This window comes from Vipera ursinii (assembly GCF_947247035.1).
Source record: "Vipera ursinii genome assembly, chromosome: Z".
Classification (NCBI taxonomy): Eukaryota; Metazoa; Chordata; class Lepidosauria; order Squamata; family Viperidae; genus Vipera; species Vipera ursinii.
In genome coordinates this window covers 125,029,638-125,045,567 of record NC_139517.1, presented here as the reverse complement: position 1 = coordinate 125,045,567, position 15,930 = coordinate 125,029,638, and the positions used below count along the sequence as shown (strand labels likewise).

The 15,930-nt window shown below is 45.0% G+C and overlaps 1 protein-coding gene and 1 long non-coding RNA gene across 2 annotated transcripts in view; both read right to left on the bottom strand.

Moving 5' to 3' along the window:
* LOC310648912 overlaps nucleotides 1-15,930 on the bottom strand; it is a 468,719-nt gene that overhangs the window by 202,932 nt on the left and 249,857 nt on the right. The window lies entirely within an intron of this gene.
* Nucleotides 720-6,688, bottom strand: LOC310650286 (uncharacterized protein). Its single transcript, XM_083379135.1, has 3 exons — nucleotides 6,469-6,688; nucleotides 3,528-3,890; nucleotides 720-3,402 (listed from the first exon to the last, which is right to left on the bottom strand). The coding sequence occupies exon 3, from the start codon at nucleotides 3,288-3,290 to the stop codon at nucleotides 2,190-2,192; it is 1,101 nt and encodes a 366-aa protein (XP_083235261.1). The 5' UTR covers nucleotides 3,291-3,402; nucleotides 3,528-3,890; nucleotides 6,469-6,688; the 3' UTR covers nucleotides 720-2,189.

The following is a 15,930-nucleotide window of genomic DNA, read 5'->3' as shown; positions in this document are numbered from 1 at the left end:
GAGCCTGGTTGTTTTCTTACAGACGTTTCATTACTAAACTTGGTTATATCATCCATGCTAGAAGGGGTTGGGGTTCACAAAGAGGAGGAAGAGAGAGACCACTTTTTTATTGATAAGAAAAATCCAGGAAGACATCAGATACCTGGGGAGGGGGGGGGGGAGAGAGAAACCCTTGACTTTTTAAGATGCATTACAGACTAAAGCAAAGAGGCCACCGATAATTCAGTTTATTTATCGTTCAACCCATGCTTTGCCCAATATTCAGATGGCAACACCAGCAAATCCCCAGGCTTGTAGACCAAACAGTAAAAAAACGCCACCGCAATTCTCTTCCTTCGTGGATCTGCCAGAAAAGCTGCACGGGTGGATATATTAAAATCACAAGAATTGTAACTAGAGAACGGGCGAGCCGATGTTCACCCTGTTTTTCACGTTGTGCTTAAAATGTGAAGTGACTCTGGCTTCCCTCGTTGACTTTGCTTGTCAGACGGTCGCAGAAGGGGTTCACGTGACCCCGGGATGCTGCGGCCGTCATAAAATACGAGTCAGTTGCCAAGCGTCTGGATTTTGTTCATGTGAGCTAGGGGATGCTGCCGTGAAAAACGGCCGTCACTTTTTCCAGTATCCTTGCGACTTCGAACGGTCGCTAAATAAGACTATTGCAAGTCGAGGATCACCTGCAATTGCAGAAAAGGAATCTCGTTGCATAATTCAGGAAGCAGGATTGAAATGGAAGTTTTATTCAAGCCCTTGCAAAATTACATTTGAGGACCAGATGTTTTAAAATCCCCTCGTCTTTAAGCCACGTGGCATGGTTTGTCCGTAGGAGACTGGGCGAAGAAGCATTGCCAAGAAAAGGGCCAGGTAAGAGATGGCACACAGCTGCACAATGCGCTCGCGAAAGGCTCAGAAGGGACCAGAAAGAGAGCAGATTTTCACTTTTGAGACTTCTGTTAATGCAGCTTTTGAATAAAGTAGGATGAGATCATCCTACCTATTTACCCCCCACCCCGCCCCCATAAGACCCGACACGTTGGCTAGAGATGACAGGAAATGGGAACCGCCTACTTCTTAAATCACAGTTATTGGGCTGAGATGCTAAAGGAAAATTATACATGTGTGTGTCTTTCCACCCAAAGCAATCCTGAAATCATCTTGCACATCTTACACAAGTCCAAAACATTTATATAACCTCGCTTATTTTTTGCACAATTTTTGTTAGCTGTGGTGGTGGAGGAGGAGGAGGTAAATGGCTCGGCAGAATGAAAGCTTCAAGATGCGTAACCAACAGAAATCAAATTAGTTAGGAACTTTTTCTAATTCCATTTTTTTGGGGGGGGAAGTATCTTGGCAAGCAGAAAGTCGGTGTCCACTGTAGGGTGCCCAGGGCATAAATTCACGACGACAAAGGTTCTATTCCATCCTAGTGCTACCGTCAGCGTTCCTGGGAATACACACAAAATTAGTCCTGTGAATTAGCGCGCACACACACACACACACACACAGTGAAACGCATTGCTTTACGTCCCAGATGGCTGCAAGGAGGAGGACTGTGTTTTTTTTCCCTTCCAAATGTGATTAAGCATATGAAACCTCCATTTTTCACTTGGGTGTCCGCATCTCCAGGTATGTCTACAAGTAGTCCTCATTTAGCAACCATAATTGGCAACTCAGTCGTTAAATGGAGCAATTGCTAAATAAAATCATGAGTGTGGCTTTGATCTTCCTTCAGGTTTCCTTTGCTTTACAAACCTGCAAAGGTGATAAGTGGAAGCACTGGTTGCAAAGTTACTATTTCATCCCCTGTCGTAACTGCAAAGGTCACTAAAGGAGGCAGTCGCTAAGCGAAAACAACCTGAACTGCCATTTCGATTTTTTCCACCAGCCTTTATGTCTATGGAGATTCTCACTCCTCCGAGTCACGGTTGTCCCAAAGGTGCTTTTTTCAGGAGGCAAGTGGATTTTCTTGGTTTTATTTGAAGACGTTTTGCTCCTCCTCCAAGAAGCTTCTTCAGCTCTGGCTGTATAAATCCTTCCATTCCCCACCATCCAGTCAGAGCTGAAGAAGCTTCTTGGGTGAGGAGTGAAACGTCTTCAAAAAAAAACCCCCAAGAAAGTCCACTTTCCTTGTGAAAAAGCACCTTTGGGACTACCCGGTCTGTAATTCCAGTTCTTTTTGCCAAACCTGCTCACTCCATCTGAGTTTTATGAATATTTGGCATCTCCCGACTGTGGATTTTTTGATGTCGCCGGAGATATTTTTTCAGCCGAAATTGCTTCCCGCAAATGAAGCATTTCTGGTCCCCTTCGCTCAGATGCAGCTTCTGATGCTTGACCAGATTCTTTCTCTGCGTGAAAAGTTTCCCACACTTGGTACAGTTGCAAGGTCCCATCTGGATATGGATCATCCGGTGTCTGAAAAGATTGGTTTTCTGGTTAAAAGTTTTCTCGCACTCGGGACACTGGTACGGCGCTTCCCGCGTGTGGATCCTTTGGTGCCTGATCAGGTTGGACCTCCGGCTGAAGTTCTTCCCGCACTCGGTGCATTTGAATGGGTCGCTCAGATGCATCCGCTGGTGTCGAAGCAGTTGCCGATTCATACGAAAGCTTTCCCCGCACTTGGTACACTTGTACGACCCTTCGGTCGTGTGGATTTTGTGGTGCCGAGTAAGATTAGACTTTTGATTGAATTCTTTGCCGCAAACAGGACAGGGGAACGTTTTCTCTGCTTTCGGCTCTTCCAGCATTAGGGGGATATTTTCCTGGGATTTGGCAAAGCCCCCGTCCTGTTTTACAAGCATGGAAGTAGTGCACCTTTTGAGGAAAATCGAGGGCGCGTCCACGTCTTCCCCAAACTCTGAATTCAGCGGGGAGTTTGCGTTGGCTTCCTTTTTGATCCTTTGCGCCAGAAACGGGACAGAGTTTTGGCACAGCGCCCATTCATATTCGGGGTGTTCTAAGTCTTCCTCTTTGATGCTGATTTGGGATGCGCCCGCTAGGCAACTGGCGTGTATTGCAATATTCTCTTCTTCGTCCTCCGGTTGAAATTCCAGAGGAAAATTGGAATATCTCTTTGGTGAGTTTTTTTGCTCGGCTGCGTCCAGGGATTTGTTTTCAAGAGACCCCAAATGTAAAGCCAGACCCTCTTCCATAGGAAGATTCCATTCCGGACTCATCTCTCTTTCCTTTTTATTCTGAATTGCCCAGGAATTTTTAACCATCTTTGGATTACCTGCAGTTTCCCAAACATCTCTCTCCTGCGATGCCATTTGCACCTGAGTTTTGGGCATCGCCAAGGAAAACTCCGATTTGCTCTGTGTTGATTGGAACCAAATTAACCTGTTGGTTCCATCACCTGGTGGTACTCTTTCCTCGCAAGGGCCATGTACGTGAACAAACTTCCTGGGAAGAAAAGTGAAATGATGAGGTCAAATCCAGACTTTTTTCCCCCTGAGCAAGTCTGATTAACACTGCCTCCATATCCTTTTCATCGTGTTTGAAGACCTTTTATGATTTTTGAAACTTACCTCAAATTCAGAATAAAGGAAGACTTAATGGCTCAAGATAGACAATTTTTTTTAAATCAGAGATCCTGTCATAGGCCGGATCAACTTTTTCCCCTGGAAATTATTTGGATAGATCTGCAGATGATCTCCCAATGCCAAAACTCTTGTGACGTGTGTCACTGACATAATTTCTTAATTTTCTCTTTTCTTTCTTTTCCTTGAGAAATGAAACAAAAGTTTGCTCAACTTTGTTCAATTAAATCTTTTCTTTTGCTTTCAGCTCGGATTTTTCATTAACACCTTCATTCTTCCACTATGATAGGAGATGCACTATTGTAGACAATGTACTCATGGACTTCTTTGGATGATGTTCTTAGCCATTATCTGTTTGATTGGAAAGAAAGAAAGAAAGAAACATGTCAGAAGTGTTTATCTGCAGCCTTTTTTAATTTGTTCCATCTTACTTTAATTCCCTCCCTGTGTTCTGTTTTGTATTTCAGGCCTAAAATTACAAATGGGGACAAAACCTAAAATTACAAATGGGATGAGAACTACCCAATTGTAATTTATTTAGGGATATAATCTCAGTATAGCTGGAAGATACCTGATTGTTTTTCAGGTAGAAGGGGGAAGAAACATCTGGCAAAGGTCCAGTGGGAGTTAGGTCAAAAACTTACAACAATTGAGCCCCAAATTTCTGTTGCTAAGTGAAACATTTGTTAAGTGAGTTTTGTCCCATTTTACGAACTCCCTTGCCACGGTTGTTAAGTGAAACATTGCAGCTGTTAAGTTAGTAACACAGCTGTTAAGTAAAATGGCTGTAAAGCAAATCTGTCTTCCCCATTGACTTTGTTAGTCAAAAGGTCGCAAAAGGGGAGTCACATGACCCCAGGAAACCACAACCGTCAAATATGAGTCAGTTGCCAAACATCTGAATTTGAATCATGTGACCATGGGGAATGCTGCAACGGTCATAAGTGTGAGAAATGGTCGTAGGTCACTTTTCTCAGTGCCGTTGCAAATTTGAATGGTCTCTATATGATCTGTTGTAAGTTAAGGACTACCTGAATGTAACTGAATAATTTGGGCTGCCATCTTGATTTTTTTGACTTTCTGGTAGATGCCCCCATGTTCCCATGAACTAGGGTTCTTCAAACTTGGAAACTTTTGTGGACTTCAATTCCCAGAATTCTTCAGTCAGCCCTGGCTGGCCAAGGAATTCTGGGAGTTGAAGTCCACAAGTCTTAAAGCTGCCACGTTTGAAGACCCTTGCCTTAAAAAAAAACCTGATATAAGTGTGGGCGAAGGCTGGTGGACCTGGCCTAGAGAATGGGGAATGGGGGGGTGACCCATTGAGGTGGGGTGTGTGTGAAGAAATAGACTGGGGAGAGGGGATTCCCTTGGTGAATCCAGTAAAGTTATATTCTTTCCCTACTTTTTGAAAACGTATTAAAATAGGTCCGTCTGCTTCCTGTTAGCGGTTTTTGTGGCTGTTAATATCTTACATCTCACCAGACGTTAACAATATTGCACTGAATTAAGGGGGCAGATTAATTAAAATACTTTCCTAGGTTAGGGGCTGTAATTAATGCAATAAAAAACAACCCCTCCCCCCAAAAAACAAACAAACAAACCCTCCAATAAAGCTGGTCTGAAAGGCTGGAAAACCTTATATGGATTTTTTTTTTTGCTGAAAGAAAAGAAATGATGCAATGATTTCTAGATTTGAAGATTTAAGAAAAACATGGATTAAATGAAGGAAAGAAGGGATGTATAAAATTCACGAGGAAGGAGGAACAATACAATTCTAAAAGGTAAAGGTAAAGGTTCCCCCGCACGTGTGTGCTAGTCGTTTCCAACTCTAGGGGCCGGTGCTCATCTCCGTTTCAAAGCCGAAGAGCCAGCGCTTGTCCGAGGACGTCTCCGTGGTCATGTGGCTGGCATGTCTAGACGCCAAAGGCGCACGGAACGCTGTTACCTTCCCACCGTAGCGGTCCCTATTTTTCTACTTGCATTTTTACGTGCTTTCGAACTGCTAGGTTGGCAGAAGCTGGGACGCGTAACAGGCACTCACTCTGCTACGCGGCACTCGGGATTCGACCCGCCAAACTGCCGACCTTCTGATCGACAAGCTCAGCGTCCTAACCCACTGAGCCACCACGTCCCTAATACAATTCTAACGACCTCTAAAAAAGAAGATTGGTAGTTATTCATATGTTTCTTAATATTTATCTGTTTGATTTCCTTCCCTCCTCCTCTCTCTCTCCTCCTCCTCCTCCTTCCCCCTTCCTTCCTTCCTTCCTTCTTCCGTCCTTCCTCCCTCCCCTTTTATTCTATGAAAACACTCTTAATACAGATTAAAACAAGAAAAAAAAAACATGAGGTGTTAAACCAACTCACAGCTGCTTTGCCCAGTGAATGCAGCCATGATTGGTCCAATGGTTTCAGTGCAGCCTTGACTACTGCCATGGGCTTCCCTTGAAGACATGGGCAAAACTGTTATCTGAGCCAGCTTCAACCTAAGAAGGACCACCGTCAGGTCCCATCACCCCAAAGGGGCACCAGCAGTGTTTGAGATCTGCTGTTTCAGCAGAGATGCATTGCCTCAGATCCAATATCTCCCAACAGCCTCAACCCCAGAGGTTTGGACAGATTCACACGACCTGCAAAACCAGAGCTAAGGTGCCACATCGGCTGTCTCCGCTCAGGAGGCCTTGCTCAAGCAAGCCGAGCTCCTAGTTTTCATGGCCCACCGCATGCCTGCGTTCCCACAACCGGCTGAATCCCCTGTTACTTCGTCGGGCGTGTCGTGTGAACGCGCCATAGAGTCCCGTCCAAATGGAAATCAAGGGGGGGGGAGAGAAGGGAGGGGGGGTGCGGGCGGAACGGCTTCATTGAAGGGGCGAGACGAATGCAAGCTCGGACGCGGGTGGGTAGGAGGAGGACGTGGAAACGGCCTTACCGAGCTCCGTGCAATCCTTCCGGGCTGAGCTCTCGTTTGCAAAAGCAGGCGATGTCCAGCAGGAGGGGAGACGGCCCCGTGGGAAAGGCGCTGGGACACGGGGCAAGGGTGGAGGGGTGGTGGTGGTGGTGGCTGAATTAAACAAAGGAAAAGCAACTTTTGCCCCGGGCAGGACCAGGGACGGGGGATCCAGTCGTGAGGATCCGTACAAAGGGCGTCCCTGGGCGAGGAAAGGGGTGTCTCCCTTCGGAATCTCGCTCCCCCCACCCCCCGGAAATCGCCTTCTCCAGAAACACGGTGGCATGCCAGGACATTGGCACGGGCTCGGGGACGCAAGGCTTCCTGGGAATTGTAGTTCTTGCCCGCACGACCCTTTCCCCAGCCCCCCCAATTCCCAAAGAAAGAGAGGCTCCGCGTTGGGGGAACCCTCAGTCCGTCTCCGGATGGCTGAAATTGAGGATACGCTAAAGACAGTCCGGTAAATTAGTCCAGGAATTACTGCATCCAGTTTTGGTTACCACGATATTAAAAAAAAAAAAAGATGTTGAGATTCTGGAAAGAAGGCAGAGAAGAGCAACAAAGATGATCCAGGGGACTGGAGGCTAAACTATGCGAAGAAGCGTTGCAGGAATTGGTTTATGTCTAATTTAATGAAGAGAAGGAGGAGGGGGGAGATGATTTATTTATTTTATTTAATTTATTTAATTCCATTTATATGATAGCAGTGTTCCAGTATCTCAGGGGCTGCCCCAAAGAAGAGGGAGTCAAGCTATTCTCCAAAGCGCCTGAAGGCAGGACAAGAAGCAACGGATGGAAACTAGTCAAGGAGAGAAGCAACCTAGAACTAAGGAGAAACTTCCTGACAGTGAGAACAATTAACCAGTGGAACAACCTGCCTCCAGAAGCGGTGAATGCTCCAACACTGGAAGTTTTTAAGAAAAGATTGGACAACCATTTGTGTGAAATGGTGTAGGGTTTCTTGCTTGAGCAGGGGGTTGGACTAAAACAGGGGTCCCCAATCCCTGGTCCGTGGACCAGTACTGGGCCGGGGCACGCCAGCAACCGGTCCGCACAAACAAACAAAGCCCCGTCCGTGGGATGCAGGCAGCACACAAAACCACGCACTCTCCGGTCCGTGGAAAAACCTTTCTCCACAGAAGTGGTCCCTGGTGCCCAAACGGTTGGAGACCTCTGGACTAGAAGACTTCCAAAGTCACTCCCAGCTCTATTCTGACTGAGAAGAGAAAGGTCATCCGCACGTCGTTATTTTATGCTTGGTGGGATGGAAAATACAACTAGGGGAATTCAATCTGACTCTGTTATTTTGTTAAGACAAGTAAGAGGATGGAAGCTTGTAATATTTGTAGCATTCAATTCAGGGGACTAGTCCTCAGGAAACACTAAGCTACAGCCACACTTCAGCATGGTCTCTCCAGCACCTGCAACACTCAATAACCTGGTTATTCAATTGCTGTGCTGCTGGGAAGTCTGAGGTGTGAACGCACTTCAGCCATGGATCCTGCCTGGGCTATTTTGAACTGGTCCCTTTTAGCCCAGCCTACCTCGCAGGGATGTTCAGAAGATAACTGAAAGGAGATCAGACCAGCTTGGATCATTATTTCTCCCCTGCTGCTTCTCCCCAGCTGTAAACAAACTTTCCAAAGCTAATCCAAAGTGAGACTCGATGGCATTAAACAAAACAGAAGATTTTATAGAATTTTGTAGTCCTACAACAATTCATTTAGTGATTGTTCAAAATTACAACGGCACTGAAAAAAAGTGATTTATGGTTATTTTTCACATGACCGTTGCAACATCCTCACAGTCTTGTGATCTAAATTTGGATGCTTGGCAATTGACTCCTATTTATGACGGTCGCAGTGTCCTGGGGTTATGTGTTCAGCTTTTGCGACCTGACAAAGTTAATGGGGGAAGCATTGCCTAACAACCGCTTGCCTAACTTAACAACTGTGGTGATCCACTTAACAATGGTGGCAAGAAAGGGTGTAAGATGGGGCAAAACTCACTTAAGAACTGTCCTCGCTTAGCGACAGAAATTTTGGGCTCTGCTGTGGTTGTAAATTGAATACAGTACAGAATATGAGAATTTTGCAGTGATATTCAGAATAATCAATCCCGTTCTTCCTCACACAATGCTTTTAGAAAAGTTAAAACAGGTCTTTTCAATTTGCTGTGACAGTGTTTGCATCCACTAATATCTTATATCTCAACAGAAGCATAAACAATTTGTTGTTGTTAGTTGCGAAGTCTTGTCCAACCCATCGTGACCCCATGGACAATGTTCCTCCAGGCCTTCCTGTCCTCTACCATCTTCTGGAGTCCATTTAAGCTCACGCCTACTGCTTCAGTGACTCCATCCAGCCACCTCATTCTCTGTCGTCCCCTTCTTCTATTGCCCTCAATCTTTCCCAGCATTAGGCTCTTCTCCAGTGAGTCCTTCCTTCTCATTAGGTGGCCAAAGTATTTGAGTTTTAGCTTCAGGATCTGGCCTCCTAAAGAGCAGTCAGGGTTGATCTCCTCTAGGACTGACCGGTTTGATCGCCTTGCAGTCCAAGGGACTCGCAGGAGTCTTCTCCAGCACCATAGTTCAAAGGCTTCAATTCTTTGGTGCTCAGCCTTTCTTATGGTCCAACTTTCACTGCCATACATTGCAACTGGGAAGACCATAGCCTTGACTATACACACTTTTGTTGACAGGGTGATGTCTCTGCTTTTTAGTGTGCTGTCTAGATTTGCCATGGCTTTCCTCCCAAGGAGCAAGCGTCTTTTAATTTCTTGGCTACAGTCCCCATCTGCAGTGATCTTGGAGCCCAGGAAAATAAAATCTGTCACTACCTATGCATAAACAATACTGCATGTAAATGAGGGAGATTAATTATAATGCTTTCCTGGTGTAGAAAGGCATGATTAATACAATGGAAAACATTGATCTTGAACCGTGAGGCTTTAAGCATCAAGTATATTTGTGGGAAATAATGTGGGATTCAATCAGAATAGAGTTTGAAGGGACCCCGGAGGTCTTCTAGTCCAACCCCCTACTCAAGCAGCAAACCCTATATAATTTGAGACCAGTCCAATCTGTTCTTAAAAACCCCCAAGGTTGGAGCATCCATAACTTCTGAAGGAAGATGTTCCACTAATAAATTATTCTCACTTTTAGGTAGTTTCTCTTTGACTTGGGAGGCCGGTGTGTGGTGTAGTTGGTTCACATGGTGTGGTAGGATGGAGGGTTTTTGTCACTGTGTGTTGGGGGGAGAGAGCAGGGGGGGAGGCTCAGCTAATCTCAGTGTACACATGTTGTACTTTGACAATAAAGGTTTATTATTATTTATTATTATTTATTTAATTCCAGACTGCACCTCTCCTTGATTAATTTGCATCCATTTTTTTCTTGTCCTGCCTTCAGTTGCTTTAGAAAATAAGTTGAACCCCCCCCCCCGCACTCTTCTTTGTGGCAGCCCCTCAAATATTGAAATGCTGCTATCATGTCACCCCTGATCCTTCTTTTCTCTAGACCAGGGGTGTCAAACACAATTTCATTGAGGGCCGCATCAGCATTGCGGTTGCTCTCAGGGGGCTGGGTGGGTGTGTCCTGGGTGGGTGTGGCCTACTGGGTGGGCGTGGCTAGAGTGCATATGGCCTACTGGGTGGGCGTGGCCAGCTCTACATGGTTCGCATCAAGGGTGCCTATGGGGGCCCGGGCAGGAGTGGGACAGATCTGGGGGTCTCTGGCAGAAGGAGGGTCTCTGGGCCAGGGCCAAGGCAGTGGGGGCCGTTCCCTCCCTGTTTCCAGGATGGCTTCCCGGGCCTCATGAAACCACTTCACGGGCCGCATCCGGCCCCCGGGCCTTGTGTTTGACATGTCTGCTCTAGACTGGCCAAACCCAAATTGTGCAACCGTTCTTCATATGCTTTAGTCTCCAGGCCTTTAATCATCCCAGTTGCTCTTTAATCATCTTGGTTAACTGAAGTTACAAAATCCAGGACTAGTTTTTTGGGGCCCTTTTTTTGGTAGAGAGAAGACTCCATCTTATACAATTTTTATGCTTTCTTTGGCAAATGTAAAACTATGCTTGTTGGAGAGTCCTTTCTTCTCGTTTGCCGCACAGTTCTGAAACTGCATTAAGGACTGTTTTTGCTTTTCATCTCCGTGAAGAGAGTTGGAGCTTTCAGCCTCCATGGAGACCGGCTGTAAGAATTGGAAAAACAGGGAACAAATTTTAAGACATGAAAGAGATGGTTGGAATGTGGAGTGGCAAAGGGACAACAAAGAGAATATCAGCTCCCTTAAATTGGAGCGGATAATACAAACAAACAAACAGCCCACAATGTAGCCAGAGATTGTGATATGAGCAGGCAAGGCAGATGGAGGGATAAGACACAATCTCACCCTCATCACAGTCGCTAGCCCAGACATGTCAAACACAAGGCCCGGGGGCCGGATTCGGCCCACGAAATGGTTTCATGCGGCCCGCGAAGCCATCCTGGAAACAGTGAGGGAACGCCCCCCCCTGCCTTGGCCCTGGCCCAGAGACCCTCCTTCCGCCAGAGACCCTCAGATCTCTCCCACTCCTGCCCGGGCCCCCATAGGCACCCTTGATGCCAACGATGTAGAGCTGGCCACGCCCACCCAGTAGGCCATACGTACTCTAGCCACGCCCACCCAGTAGGCCACGCCCACCCTGGCCACACCCACCCGGCCCCTTGAGGGCAACCGCAGTGCTGATGCGGCCCTCAATGAAATTGAGTTTGACACCCCTGCGCTAGCCTATTTTTAAAGGGGATTGCCTCAGAGAAGGAAGAAAATATTTGAGTTCTCGAATACAATAAAAGAAAGAAAATTAAAGACAAAATAAGAAAAAAAGAAGATAGAAAATAAAGAAAAAAAGGAAAGAAGTTAAAGAAAAGGGGAGGGGTGGGAAGGGAGGGAGAAAGGAAAAGGGAGGGGAGGGAAGGGGAAGGGGGGAAAAGGAGAAAAGAAAAAAATATGGGAGGAAAACAAAGGAAGGAAGGAAGGGAAGAAGAAGGAAGGAAAGGAGAAAATAGAATAGGAAGAAAAAAGGAGAGGAAAAGAAAGGAAAGAGAATTATAGCTTCCTTCTTTTTTCTATTCCCATCTTATCTTTCCACTCCAAATCCATAAATTTAATTAAAGCCATAAATTTATTATTATTTGTTCTTTTTTAAACAAACAGTCCGCAGAGGCAGTTCTTGGTTAACGACAAAAATCAGGAATTTCTCTCACTTAAAACAATATAAAGTGCAGTGTCACATCTCTTAGCGACGGCAATGCTGGCACACACACCCCATTGCTGGCGCTAAGCGAGGACTGCGGGTCGTTAAGTGAGAACCTTGTCACAGCTTCCTGCCGACTTCCAACAGGCAAAGTCACTGGGGAAGTTGAAAGCTCAAAAGTCCTGGATGTCTTGCAAGCAGGCCGGGATGGGGTGGGGTTAGTGGCTGCTGTAGCCGGGTTTCTGCAACTATTGTAAGTGTGAGCAGGTTGCCAAGCACCCAAATCATGATCACGTGACTGCGGGCCATCGTGATGGCTGGAACTTCGAACTTGTTGCGAGTATCACTTGTTCAGCACTATCACAAAGTGTTGCCATAATTTCGAATGGTCGCTCAATGAGTAAATGTTAACAGAGAACTTAAATGGTAGATGGGAATGACCTAGAGACGCAGGGGTAGGCAACCTTGGCTCTATTACGACTCGTGGACTTCAACTCCCAGAATTCCTGAGCCAGCATGGCTCAGCATGGAAACCTCTCCCTTTCCCCTCAGCATGGCTGGCTCAGGAATTCTGGGAGTTAAAGTCCACGAGTCATAAAAGAGCCAAGGTTGCCTACCTCTGGCCTAGGCCTAGGCCGCTTTATGACTGGTGGACTTCAACTCCCAGAATTCCTGAGCCAGCATGGCTCAGCTTGGAAACCTCTCCCTTTCCCCTCAGCATGGCTGGCTCAGGAATTCTGGGAGTTGAAGTCCGCGAGTCACAAAAGAGCCAAGGTTGCCTACCCCTGAGGGAACAACTACAACTACGGGAATGACTTACAATAGTTCATTTAGTGACCATTCAAAGGTACAACAGCACTGAGAAAGGTGACTTATGCCCATTTTTCACACTTATGACCCTTTGCAGCGTCCCCACGGTCATGTGATCAGACACTTGACAACTGACTTATAACAGTTGCAGTGTCCCGGGGTCACGTGATCCCCTTTTGAGACCTTCTGACAAGCCAAGCCAGATTCACTTAGCAACCATCTTACTCACTTAACAACTGCAGGGATTCACTTAACAACTCTGGCAAGGAAGAGTGTAAAATGGGGCAAAATTTACTTAACAACTGTCTCGCTTAGCAGTGGAAAATTCCGGGCTCATTTGTGGCTGTGTGTTGAAAACTACCTACACTTTTGCTGCTCTGTCCATTAAAGTTTACTCTCACTTCCCCATCCCTCCCTGTTTTGCCTGCTCAAAATAATATGGGGCCCATGTTAAGTTTAATACATTATATTCTACACATCTCTGATCAGGACCATGTATGTTATGAGAACAAAGGGCAGCCTTTTACATTTATTTAGTTAATATCTCGCTGCACACAATCTTTCTAAGCTGGTTGTTTAGAGAATTCAGAAGCACAGTTTAGACTACCTCTGTCATAGTTTGGTCTCATTGAAATTAATTTACTTCTAGTTATAGATTAATAAATTGCTGGTGGATTTTACTGTCACTTAATAGAAATTGTTCAGTCTGGATGCTTTCCACAATAAATAGCAATAACAAGGTTGAAATCTGGCACGGAATAAAAAATGCAGAATTAGATGGCAGGAAACCTTAAAATAATATAAAGAGAGTGGGTGGAATTAAATTGCCTTTTGCACTTAATGAACCCAATGTCCCTCCTCAAAGCAGCTGGTTTTATTCTTAGTAAATTGACAGGAAGCAAAATAGATTAAAAAGGGATGTGGTGGCTCAGTGAGTTAGGACGCTGAGCTTGTCGATCAGAAGGTCGGCAGTTTGGCGGGTCAAATCCCGAGTGCCGCGTAACAGAGTGAGCACCTGTTACTCGTCCCAGCTTCTGCCAACCTAGCAGTTCGAAAGCACGTAAAAATGCAAGTAGAAAAATAGGGACCACTACGGTGGGAAGGTAACAGCGTTCCGTGTGCCTTTGGCGTCTAGTCATGCCGGCCACATGACCACGGAGATGTCCTCGGACAAGCGCTGGCTCTTCGGCTTTGAAACGGAGATGAGCACCGGCCCCTAGAGTCGGAAACGACTAGCACGCATGTGCGGGGGAAACTTTACCTTTACCTTAAAATAGATTAATCTTAGTAAGACTGTTAAAATGCAAACATGTGGCAGTCTTACTTCACCTCTCTCTGGATTAACCTTCTGTTTCTCAAACAGGTAACAGAATAACAGAGTTGGAAGGGACCTTGGAGGTCATCTAGTCCAACCCGCTGCTCAGGGAAGAAACCCTATACCATTTTGGACAAATGGCTGGCCAGCCTCTCCTTAAAAACTTCCAGTGTTGGAGCATTCACCACTTCTGGAGGCAGGTTGTTCCACTTGTTAATTGTTCTGACTGTCGGGAAGTTTCTCCTTAGTTCCAAGTTGCTTCTCTCCTTGAATAGTTTCCCTCCATTGCTTCTTGTCCTGCTTTTGGCGCTTTGGAGAATAGGCTGAGTCCCTCTTTTTTTTTTTTTTTGTTCACCCGTCAAATAATGGAATACTGCTATCATGTCACCTGCAAGAATGTGCTTTGGAAATAGTTGATGCACCTAAGGGCAACTTTAGAATTTGATCTGTGTTCCTCTTGATAATTTGGATTCATGCTATTGCTCAGCATTTAAGGTGCAATGTTTCCTAACTGGAAGGAAATGCTTTTTGCCTCAATTTGATAATTTTTGGAGAACAAAGATGACAGATGTTTATATCCATCTGACTTTGAAGCTACCATGAATGGTAGAAGTGTTAAAAAAAATGGGGGAGGGCTGCTCAAATATCACAAGATATTCAATTGTTCAATTAAAGACAATCAAACTGAATAAATTACGGATAACAGCTTTTTTGTGATTTCCACTTTATTTGGTTTGATTTTGCTTCAGTTTTTGCCTATAAAAAAAAAGTCCTCACTTGCAAGAATACCAAATGGAAAATCAGAGCAATTATCTATTAGAATCAGGTTTCCGCCTGTTTTTTAAAGGTTGATCAGAGGGCTAAATATAATTGTAGATATTCTTTCAAGGGGATGAAAGGGCCCATCATTTTAAAATGCTCCTGGCATTGTTTCACAGATTAAATAAGCTTCATTATTTTATTTTATTTTTAAAAAAAGTGTTGCTCTGTTCCAAAGTGATATTTTAATGAAGCAAAATGCTCTTTTGCTAAGTTGTGCCAAAAAAGAAAGAGGCATCTACTAATTTTTTATGAAATGTACATACACAGGTTATTGTCTCTTAAGGGAAAAGAAATCATTGGTAATAAAGCCGTCATTATTTTCTAAAGGTTAGCTAACTGTTAAAAGAGGAACTGATGAAAAAGTTACATTTTTAAGCATTCCCAATCTTACATTAATGATTTTGGCCAATAAATCCTGATGCCTTGGCTTAGGATCACAATTGAGCTCAAAATTTCCGTTGCTAAGTGAGACAGTTCTTACATGACTTTTGTCCCATTTTACGACCTTTCTTGCCACAGTTCTTAAGTGAATCATTGCAGCTGTTAAATTAGTAACATGGTTGTTAAGTGAATCCGGCTCTCCCAGTGACTTCGCTTGTCAGAAGGTCACAAAAGGGAATGGGACACTGTTCCTGGGACACTGCAACCGTCAGTCAGTTGTCGAGTGTCTGAATTTTGATCACATGACCGCTGGGATGCTGCAATGGTCGTAAGTGTGAAAAATGGTCCTAAGTCACTTTTTTAAAGTGTCATCGTAACTTTGAATGGTCACTAAATGAATGGGTCCAAATTGCCTGTACAAGGAAGTCTGGGAGTGGTCAAAAGACGGCAGCTGAGTCTGAGTCTGGCCACCATCTTGACATTTTTTGACATCCCTCCCCAAAGTCCTATGAATATACTAATTTTTTTCAATGAATTTCCCAACCTCAGAGATCTCTGATCAAAGCCACAAGGATACCAGGCACATCACCATGTCGTCCTATCATTAGCACTATGACCTTATCGTGCGCAAGACATTGCTGCCCCTATGATCTCCTGTAGGTGCCCTTTCCCTTCCAATGTGTCACACTTTCATTGCATGAGGTGATGATGTCACGGTTGTGAGAATTGGGCTAGTGATATGAATGAGTCGCATTTCAAGAAAAAGGATAGTTTTTTTTCACAAAATGGCTGGTGGGTCGAAAGAAAGAGCACTGGCCTATGGTGTGCACCATCACAATAGATTGGTTTGTTTTTGTTCTAGAATCACATACAAAGCAG

Excerpts from the sequence above, each read along its gene's own strand:
- LOC310650286 (XM_083379135.1), bottom strand. The coding sequence starts at position 3,290 with ATGCCCAAAACTCAGGTGCAAATGGCATCGCAGGAGAGAGATGTTTGG.